Here is a 12,132-nt window from a genome sequence, read left to right on the forward strand (position 1 = left end):
TGCATGACACCTTTTATGTTTCACAAAAGAGCATTATAACGGAATTATTGAAGAAGGCTATCACATTAATACATACCAAATACGTCAATGTATAACCTATCTATTTCCCCTTCAAGGTGTAACAATTGCTCTTAATCTCAATCTAATATCATAACAAAAGCTCTGAAAACAAATAACTTTTATTGGAATTCAATTGTAGAATTTTCCTTCTTAGTACTTGATATTTCCGATTTTATTTTATTGAATGGTTCTCAATTAGCTGCAATTGGCGAATTTAATATATATATAAGAAAATGTGAAATAAAATGTCGCACCAAATCAAAGATATACAAATAATATACGTCAATTACCATATACATATCATTTCTCAAATCATGTGAGACATTTTATTATAATCTATACTTAAAGTTATTACGGAAGCTTTGAAAGAGAGTCACTATAGTTAGTATTCAATAAGAAAATGTTGACTTTTGCTAGGGGCGTAACTTATCATTTATTTGTATATTGCTATGGTATACAATAATAATGATTGACAGATAGAGGACCATGTGTTTAGCTTTAAAAGTTTTCCGATTTCTCAAAATTTCATATTAATTTTACGACGATATAAGGCGCATATCGGAATCTTAAACATTACTAACAATTTTTCAAAATGGAAAGGTGCTATTGTAATTTTATTTCATGTTTATTAGTAAGTATATTTTTATGTACAGTGTATGTATCTCTTAAGCTTAACTGTCTTTTTCTGCTTAATAACATTCCAGAAGAATAAATGCTTTAATTTTACAAAATGTAAAAAAAATCTTGAAAATTCATGCTTACTTTTTTTATTTTAATTGATGACTGAATCTGACATTCCAAAAAAGGAATAAGACGAACATTTTATTGAAATTGTAGTTTGTGTTAGGAAATATGAATATAAAAAAAAGATGTGTTGTAAACTTGCCATTTTAATCAAAGTCCGCGAAAACAGCAACCCAACGACACAAGTAACAAAAATATATATATATGTGTTTTACAAATTGTGACTTGAAAGGAGAGTTGTCTCATTGGCACTCATACCACATCTTCTTATATCTGTTATTATACAGAATGATAAAATACATATATTATACTAGTACAAGAACACAAATGAAATATTGATATGCATATTTCCTTTTTTTTCTGTTTAATTAAATCAGTTTTAAAGCAATAGTTATCGTCCGTACACACAAGATGAACTACCACAAGTGGATTTTTTTTAATGGTCGTATGACTTAGTTGTTAATTGTTTTGCCAAGCCTATAACTGGAACGTCTTCAAAATTGGTTTCTTAACTGACTACAAGTACAAGACGCGAAATTGACAACGAATGGAATGTCTACAAATTAGTTTGCAAACATGACAATAAGACACAACCAAGGCAACTACTGAAAGGTATTCAAATGAGTTTTCTTATCTCACAACAAGACACTACCATGACAACGTTTTAAATGTCTCCAAACTGAGTTTTCGTACCGGACAACAAGACACAACCATGGCAACGTTTTAAATGTCTCCAAACTGAGTTTTCGTACCTGACAACATGACTCAACCATGACAACATTTTAAATGTCTCCAAACTGAGTTTTCGTTCCTGTCAACAAGACAAAATTATGACAACGAACGAAAAGTCAATAATGTTTTTGCATACCTAACAACATTCCCGGCATGAAAACGACTGAGGATTCACATTTTTTTTATACCTGTCAATATGACTCGACCTTGAAAATGACTGGGATGTTATCAAAATGAGTTTCAATACATAACAGCAAGACAAAGCCATCAAAACAATCGGAGTGTTTTCAAATATGATGACTTAAAACGAGACACGAACTTGGCAACAACTAGAATGTCATAAAAATGAGTGTTTTTTATACCCGAAATAAGACAACTAATATGTCCTAAAAACCAGCGCTTATAATGACAACAAGATACTCCTTAACGACGACAGGAATATCTTTAAAAACAAATGTTTTATACATGACAACAAGGCAAAAACATGACAACGACTGGAATTCTTTAACAATCAGTTTTCATACCCGAACATTTTGATATTCGTTGATACATACTTCAAATGTTGAGAAATATTTCGGGAGAATTCAAATTTATTTCAATACATTCACGATATATATATATTTTTTTAACATAAATTCAAGATTTTTTTTAATCTTTTTTGTACAAATGTATTACATAACTGTTTAAATATTAATATACATGTTTTTGTAATGTAGGTCTTCGTTCTTGCCATTACAGAAATCGAATCTTACCGTAGAAAATGTGTAAGTATATCTATTTTCGCCACTGGAAAATTCTTCAAAAACGAAATTATGATTTATCAGAATTAGTGCTATTACATACTAGTAGCGTTAGTATATGTCAGGGACTTTCTATACTAAAGTCTAAAGTAGTACAGAAAGGCCCTGCATATGTATATTCACAATTTGATCGAATTCATACGCAATCGCGATCGGATTAGAAATGTCGGACAGAATGATTGTTCGTGTTGATCAGTCTTTAGTTTTCTATGTTTTGCTTTGTGTGCTATTGTTTTCTTTATTGATCTTTATTGCGGGTCTTTTCTTTTTTAGTCATGGCGCTGTCTGTTTATTTTCGACCTATGAGTTGGAATGTTCCTCTGGTATCTTTCGCCCCTCTTTAGCAACGCGAAGTATATACTTTCTTAATTTAAAAAAAATAAAGCTGAAAATTTGTTTTGTCTGATATATCATCGTTTCTTATATCAAAATAAAGTAACGTTAGTTCTGTATTGTAAGATGTTATGCAGAAATTTGGCAGTGTCAAGAAACATGTTACAAAAGAAAAAAAAGTCGTAATTTGAATGGTCTTAATATTCCTTTTGGGAATATGCCATAATACGCAGCGCGCGGAACTATTATCAAAAGAATTCCCAAAACTTCCGAGTTATAAATGATAGTCCATATCGTATTCACTACATAGTATGTATAACTCATTTAGGCTTTACATAGAATGTGTTACATAATTCTTTCTTTAATGGGTTATAATTAACATAATTGTTCGTAAAGTCACGAATTGTCTTTATATGATTCCTACATTAAATGGAATTCAATTCTTGGGAAACACGAACTTGATAAATATCAATAGTAGCAATATTGTATCTTGATAGGTAAATTCTTTTGATCTACGTAATCAATTCCGCTTTTAGAAACAATGAAATGTAATTACTGGGGAAAGGTGAATGGAATATAGTATCATCAACTAATAAAACAGAAGGTCTTTTTGAAACCAAGAAATAGATAGAAAGTCGTTGAAAAACAATAGAAATAGATATTTTTTTCCCCATCGTCATTATTATTTGGTTTTTTTTTTTGTACTTTTATACCTATTTGCTATCAATGTGCTATATACTTTTCATGGCCGTTTACACTGAACTTCAATTTATCGATCCATATCTGTACTAAAATACTATCAATTCATGAACGTTAACTTGGGGGGGGGACTTCATTGGTAGTAAACACGCAGATAATGGAACGAACGTAAAGAATTTAATAATAAAAAAATAAGCAGTAAATACGAAAAACAAATTACTATTACAATGAAAAACATTCTCTATCTGTGGTTTTATTCAACGACTGTACTATATACATGTATATATAAAAAATTCAAAAAGACATTTCAAAGTTCAATGAAATACAAACAAACAACAAACATGTATATCAATTAACCGAGTTCCTGTTGGTGATTGATTGATTGTTGATTGATTAACGTCCAGTGGCAAATAGTTCATGTAAGTTAAGGAGGAAAAAGCCATGCATGTATGATATACCGTCATTTGTTTCATCGAATAACTTGTTATAACATATTTATCTTTCTTTCAGAATTTAGATTGTGAAGAAGGCGAAAAGTGCGTATTAAAAAGGAGTACATGTTCATACCCACCGTGTTCAAAATATCCCATATGTGTAGGTAAGTCTTCAGAAAGTACAAAGGCAATATAATGTAAAAATCCTGCCATAGTCTGACTCTAGTTATTATAGTCTATACTCTACGATCAACCAATGACCTAAGGTTCTATAGGAAATGTATAATTTGTAAAAATGTCAATTATGAGAACAATCATTTAACTTTAAAAAGAATATAGTTTGTCTTCAAAACTGGACTTTTTTCAATAAAAGAAATTCCAAATTATAGAGAACTAACCTTATATTCTGCTGGAGGAGACTCAATATTGGAGTAATCGAGTTTACTGAAATGAAGGGAAAAAAAAAACACTTGAGATCCATAAAGATCCATTACTTCTCTTTAAACCGTTTTGTTTGCCAAATACCTTGGAACAAAGTTGTGGATAAATTTAACAGTAACTATCAAAGGTCTACCAACAATGGCAAATTCTCCAGATTAAAAAAAATAAATAAGAAAGGCATTTTAAAGATAACAACTGGCTTTACACAGATGAGTAATAATTATATTTAAAGGCTATACGTATACCCCTGTTTATAACGATTGTGTTGTTCTATCTCCTATAGCTATAGATAATAACAGTACAGAAGAAATTATAAGAACACGCACGGGTACTTGCCCAGAAATTGTAACACCTGGACCATGTATGGAACAATGTCAAAATGATGGAGACTGTCGACACAGTGAAAAATGTTGTTTCAATGGCTGTGGAAATACATGTAGATCAGTAGTAACTGGTAAGTGAGAATAGTCAACGGAAATACAAATATAATTAAAAGGCAACCCATTCTACTACTAACTGCTAGTACCTACTAGTCTATATTTAAACGATATTTCCATGCTTACTAGGTCCTACTTTAAAAAATAAGTTGATGTAGTATGATTGCCAATTAAACAACTACCGGGTATAGTCACCATAGACCATGTTTATCAGACTTTTCACTCACACGTTGGAAAGACTAACTTTTGAACTCCTCTAATTCACGTGACTGATCATGCCCATACTTGAAGCAAAACGCAGCCTACTAATAAACTATAATCATTGTGTTATCATATGGATAAGAGCAAGGTATGAATAACAGCAAGGTATGGATAAGAGCAAGAAAACATTAGATAAGTGAAGATAAGTTAAAATGTAAAAAAAAATAATATTAGAACACAAGCAATGAAAAGGAATAACAAAAGGGGGACCATGCCTCAAGCGCCTTGATTGAATGAATAAATCAGAAACAAAAAATACCAAAACTATTAAGATGGGAACACATATGCAGTAAAAGTCTGGAATAATTATTTTTTTTTTGTCGGGTTCTGATGGAAACATTTATGTTTTATTCTAGTGATAGCAAGGAAACCTGGTTCGTGTCCATGGGATTTACGACGACAACCATTGTGTGGGATGGACTGTTCAAGTGACTCACACTGCCCAGGCAGTGAAAAGTGTTGTCTAACAGCATGCGGTAGTACCTGTTCAAGACCTTGTTACCATTGGTTACAAAGAGGAAGTTATGAAGGAGTTGGAAATGCAATTTGGTCTTTGCCATACCAGTGCCGTCCAGCATTTTAACGTTTTTACACTAAGCTCAATACTCAAAAATATTTCTGTGATTGATTTTTTTTTTGTGATTCCAAAAGATTTCGAATCAAGCTTTGCAAGTACTTAAAGTACACTTAAAACGTTGTTGGTAATGATTGTGCTGAGTTTGCTGCATGCATAATACATTGTCCTTTTGTAGGGATAAGAGTTGGGCATTGAATAGAATAGGATTGTTTTCGACTTTTATTTTATACATGATGTATGTATGCTGTGTTCAAATTTTGTGTTAATCTCTTGATTTATATTATTTATGATACGAAATGTTTATCTTTGCTATTCAATTAGCTTTTTTTTTGTCTCTGTTTGAATTTCGTTTTATTATTATTGAACAGAATTTTAAATTTCATTATGTGGAGAAAAGCGTTTACATATGTTGAATTACTATCCATTTTTCTGTACATTTTTAGTAGAACTATATAGAAGATTGTCATGCTTTGTGATAAATATATACATGTTTAGAGAATAATGCTTAGTAAATTTTTATCACATGCTTGATCTACCAAAACGAAGAATATCAGCAAGATGGTAGTCTGCCCGAGAGCTGATATGGATCGTGGCTGGCTTGTTACTGCATAAATGAAAATTCTACCATGTGTTATTTTTTCACTTTATCATATATTTAAACTTGATAATCCAAACAAGGTGTGACATAGGACATGCACTAGGAATGTGAAGTACAGGGTGAAAAATGTTGGAGGGCATTATTTAGATTAAAGTGTAGCATTTATAACAAGGAAATAGTATCAACAGCTAAATATATGATAAAGTGTTATAATGTCCATCTGTGAATGCATGAATTGTTGTTATTGACATGCTCATATTTATTTATTGACATTTTTGTTGTTGTTATTATTTGTTAATAAAAATCAGAATTATACTAATTTTGTCATTTGTAAGAAAATGGAGAGGGACACAAAGGAAGACGGACATAGATCAACATTTATTTCACTCATAAAACTTTCGTGGATAAAAATTTTAAATTGGTGGCCATTCGGCTGGATTCTGCTCTTTAGTCGGTTTGTTGTCTCTTTGACACATTCCCCATTTCCATTCTCTATTTTATATTTCAAATCACTCGAACATAAAGTTTTCAAAGCCACATTATTTAAACTACATAAGGCATAAATACATCTGACATTGCTGTCTTGTGATAACTTTGTCTTTGGCAGGCATAAACTATGTTAAGTAAGATTAGATAAATCAATGACTGTTTAATGTCCAGTGGCAATTATTACATGAATATTCAGTAAAAAACATGTAAAATTGTATATGAATATAAACTCTGCATTGTACTCATTTTTTCTTTAAAATTAAGAAAAAAATACTGCCAAAACCCATCTTTTCGGGCCTTAAAACTTGGGTTTGGAGTTTCACTATCGGATACATAGATTATTGTTACTACATTTCAGCAAGTATTTGAAAAAAGCCTTGCATCTTTTATATCCTTCTGAATTTGATATAAAGAAACACAAGAGAGCACGTGCTGAAATGTCTTGCCTGCTTCAAAGGTTATGTTAAAATTTATGTTGAAAGTCAATAAATATGAAAAAAATCTGAACATTGACCAGTGAACCATGAAAATAAGATCAAGGTCCTATCAACCCTGCCAGATAGAGAAATTCACCTTACATTCGTGTGATCATCAACTATAGCGTCATTTTTGCTTATAGTATATGAGAATTAGACAAAAGCACACATTTTTTAACATGTTGTCCACCATATCATGAAAATGAGGTCAAGGTTATATATTAGGTAAGATTAAACCTTCCAGACATGAGCAATTTACAATCATTGATTTCACCAAATACAGTTGACCTAGTATCTGAGAAAAAGACCTAACCTTTAAAACAGAACATTATAGAAGGAACAATGAAAATTAATTCTAAATCTGACTCCCATGAAATCTTACCCATTCCAACCAATTAAAGTTAACCTAGTTCTTATAATTTGAGAGGACTTGACCACAAAATCCTTACCTTGATCACTGATCCATGAATAGAAGCAAAGGTCAGGTGAACCCTTCCTGACAGTCGGGTAGATCTTGCAAGGATCCAATATACCAAAAACATAGTTACTGTGTATTAATTATTATTCATTGGCTATCATTTGTGGTGGGTACATGTGAACTGCGAATTAAAAAGTTTAGCGGAGTACACATTTTCTATTGAGTTGTATGCACACTTTGCTGAAACCACGAAATCACATATCCACGAGAAGACAAGTTTTCTGCAATCCAAAAAAAATATGGTACCCAGAAAAATAAATGAATCCTCAGTATCATTTCACTAAAACATCTGCGAAATTCACATACTCGTCACATCAAAAAAAAAACTTTACAGTTGTTTAAATGCAGTCCCTGAATCCTAAAAATGAGGTCAATGACAATGAACACATGACTCGTGAAAACTTCATAACATCAGGCATCTATAAAGTAAGTAAGTAAAGTTTTTATTATAGTGACATGTGTAATCACATTTTAGTAAAGTACAATATATTACATACACAATAAAATACACCCGACCCATTGGGTCTGTAAGTCACTTTCAAATCTATAGACAAAATATAAAGCAGTCCTTTATCTTCTGAAATATTTGACTTGATTTGATATTCTGTGTAAAATGCCAACTTTAAGCACGGTTTTTGTGCTATTTCATGGCGGCCAGTTTTTATTTGTAGAGGAAGCTGCAGTGCTCAGAGAAAACCCTTGGATGGGAAAACTGACAATCTGGTCAATTAAGATTGGAGTCGATTGCACCCGCACAAGCCAGGTTCGAACTCACAACCTCAGTGTTGACTGGCTAGTTATTACAGTATAGTAACTACTTAGACCACTCGGCCACCGAGACCCCTCTTCTGAAATAAAAACTTACTCAACTTTATAAAAATAGTTAACACCTTTGTTGCTGATGCTGCAGACAAATAAGCATCTGTATGTTCCACATTCTGTTATGATATTATAACATGTATATTATAAAATTGCATCCCTCTCTTTAAAAGCTAAAAAGCAACAAACCTGTCAACATTGGGAGGAAGCTTTTTCCATTCACTGTGTTTAAAGTCCAGGTAAATCAATGGAAGTATATTTGCCTTAACATATCATGTGTTAAAGGAAAGAGAAACAGCAGATAGCATTACCAATATTCACCTGATTTGATTGTGACAAAGAAGATACTAAGGGGAAATAAAAAATTAGGAGTCCAAAAATACTAGTCAACATCATGGCCAAAACCAAAAATGATAAACAAGATTGATTGATTGATTGATACTCCACTTTTAAATCACTGTTGGGCTATTTCATGGTGTTCATTTTTTTAACCAGGAATACCCGGAGAAAACCACCGACCTTTGATAGGAAAACTGACAATCCTAGTCATTTAAGATTGGAGTCGATTGAACCCGCATGAGCTGGGTTCGAACTCATAACTTCAGTATTCACTGGCTAATGATAACAGTAGAACTACTTAGACCACTCAGCCACCGAGACCCCTAAACAACAAGATCGAAAAGAATAACTAAACATTACACAGAAAACCAATGATTGAGCAATATAAACTCCATAAAAAACGAAGGTGAACTCATGTGATATGGCATGTATGGTAGACAGTTCCCGCTCCACTTGTGGTGCCAGTCATAGTGCACATGCAAGTAAAACTTAGTGATAAGATGCTGATAATTTATAGGGATTATCTTTAGCCTACTAGTATGTCTCAATAAATATATAAGCTGAAGATTAGCAAATTAAGGAAAATGTATACTGTGGATTTATTCATTTTCGTGGGTACCAATTATCGAATTATTGTGGATCGAGAAAACTTACATGTTCATGGATATAGTTTGTGGTTTTGTCACGCCAAAGAAGTCTATCTAGCTCTAATAATAAGAAAAGGGAAAATAACACATAAAAGTTATCTCAATTATAGGACAAAAAAGTACACATGATGATCAGCATAAAATAACTAGTAGAAAGTCAAAATATAAACCATACTGGAACGAACCTTCAGGAACATTGGGACGCGTGTTATTCAGTGTGCACCACATTTTTTATGTTATTTCGAATAGACAGAAAAAATATTACAGTCATTTCTTATAATTTAATTTTAAATTCCATTTTTAAACCGTAAAAACCATGAAAAACGTTGAAGACGTCACGGTCACATGACTAAATTATGTCTATGGGCTGATAACAAAATAACGTCAGCCAATCAGAATACGCGTTACATCCAAAATTAAATTATTTATCAATAACGTCAACAAGAATGAACAAAAAGAACTTTTTGATCTATCGAAAGAAAGTAATACGAAGGATTTTTGGCGAAAAATAGGAAAACTAGAAATCGCAAGAGGTAGGCATAACAAAATGCCAATGGAAGTGCGTCTCCCAAAGGGTAACATCAGCAAGGATATAAATACTGTTAAATGTTAATGAAACCTAGAAAAATGATTATGAACTTAATATAAAACACTAGCGACGGGGAATACGATGATAGATTTCTAACATTTATTCAACAACAAGTAGGTCATAAACTAGTGAACAATATTGAGAATAACTCGGACACATTAAACTCTGATATTTCATATGAGGACGTGGAAAAATCTGTTTATCGTGCAAAGTTGAACAAGTCCAGACCAGATATGTGCAGAATTTCTCCGCAACAATTCATGTGTTGATATGAAATTCAAGATCGTAAAATTTGCATTCGATAACGGAGTTGTACCGGAAACTTGGAACCAAATTTTGATAAATCCTATTCTAAAACCAGACAAAGACAATCGTGATCCTCTGGGGGTATAGAGGAATAGCTCTTATGTCAATTCCTTGTAAAATATATGCTGACATTCTAAATGTACGATTGTCATCTTGGTTAGAAGACAATAGAATTCTTGCTGATGATCAAAACGGTTTCAGGAAGGATCGTGGCTGTATGGAACATCTTTACACTTTAACAACTCTAATAGCTAATAGGAAAATTGAACGTAAGTCGACTTTTGCGTGCTTCATCTACGCAAAAAATGCCTTTGACACATGGATGTGAAGTTCCGGTTCGTTATTCGATATTTGATATTCAATATCCAACCGGCTGCTAGCAGTTGGTTGGATATTCAAATTTATTTGAAAATCATAAAAAAATTATAATATTTGATAACATTATAAGCATGATTGTAATAATTCAAAGGAGCGAAAAGATACATAGGAAATCGTTTTATGACCCCATCAAGTTGTTTTAAACTCTCGTTGTCCTCGAATATAAACCCTTATCAATGCTTATGTAAGTTGCATATTTGTCTTTATGATAAATAAGTTTTTATCAATCTATATATCTATTTCAAAACGTTAACTTCCAAGTGTTCAAAGAGAGATGAAGAAAACAGACAAGCAAAGACAGTAGAATTGGGGAGCCAAGGCGCTTGGTCGAGATGGGAAATAGAACAAAGATCTCGTAAAGGTCAGAAATAGGGAGATATACATGAAGAAAACAGACAAGCAAAGACAGTAGAATTAGGGAGCCAAGGCGTTTGGTCGAGATGGGAAATAGAACAAAGATCTCATAAAGGTCAGAAATAGGGAGATGTACATGAAGAAAACAGACAAGCAAAGACAGTAGAATTAGGGAGCCAAGGCGCTTGGTCGAGATGGGAAATAGAACAAAGATCTCGTAAAGGTCAGAAATAGGGAGATATACATGAAGAAAACAGACAAGCAAAGACAGTAGAATTAGGGAGCCAAAGCGCTTGGTCGAGATGGGAAATAGAACAAAGATCTTGTAAAGGTCAGAAATAGGGAGATATACATGAAGAAAACAGACAAGCAAAGACAGTAGCATTAGGGAGCCAAGGCGCTTGGTCGAGATGGGAAATAAAACAAAGATCCCTTAAAGAAATAGGAAGATATACATGGAGACACAACCAAGTACTCCGGGAACTTGCTGAAGTGATAGAGAAACATAGGAAAGATGCACAACTCATTAGAAACAAACCAATCAAGTTCCAGTTTGTGAAGAAGAGGGAACTATGTCATAAAAGTAAACAGAATATATCAGGAATGTTACATCATGCAAGAGATTGGCAATTAGAAGTTGACCTAGGAAAGAAGCTGCAATTTCCTGATATTTACCAACTAACATAAGACAAGACATCTGGTCTTCCAGCAGTAAAAAGGTTTTAATTATAGAGCTGATTGTTCCCTTGGAGGAGAGATGTGACAAGCCAATGAAAGAAATAGAGAAAAATATGATGGAACCGTTGGCAGAGTGCAGAGAAAGAGGATGGCGGACATGGAACTTTCCTGTTAATGTTGGCTGCAGAGGATTCCCTTTACTGTCAGTGTGGAGGTTTTTTCTGCAGTTGGAGTGACTTGGCGGCATAAAAGAGCAGCAATTCAGAAACTGGGACAAGCAGTAGAGAAAGCAACTTGGTGGATGGTTTTGTCAAAGTCTGCATACAAGCCCATAGAAAGTTTTGTCATTCGTTTAACATTTAATTTCGTGGTTCAGTTGTACCCACAAACATGAAAACATAATATATGGTACCAAACGAATAATAATGAATACACACTATGATAGAAAAATGATAAGAAAAAA

General features: G+C 32.8%; 1 protein-coding gene across 1 annotated transcript; it reads left to right on the forward strand.

Moving 5' to 3' along the window:
- Positions 1–571: 571 nt before the first annotated feature.
- Positions 572–6,429, forward strand: LOC143062071 (uncharacterized). The gene is made up of 5 exons (XM_076233912.1): positions 572–691; positions 2,253–2,300; positions 3,879–3,966; positions 4,527–4,697; positions 5,298–6,429. The coding sequence occupies exons 1-5, from the start codon at positions 653–655 to the stop codon at positions 5,522–5,524; spliced, it is 573 nt and encodes a 190-aa protein (XP_076090027.1). The 5' UTR covers positions 572–652; the 3' UTR covers positions 5,525–6,429.
- The last annotated feature ends 5,703 nt before the right edge of the window (positions 6,430–12,132 follow it).

This window comes from Mytilus galloprovincialis, chromosome 2 (genome assembly GCF_965363235.1).
Source record: "Mytilus galloprovincialis chromosome 2, xbMytGall1.hap1.1, whole genome shotgun sequence".
Classification (NCBI taxonomy): Eukaryota; Metazoa; Mollusca; class Bivalvia; order Mytilida; family Mytilidae; genus Mytilus; species Mytilus galloprovincialis.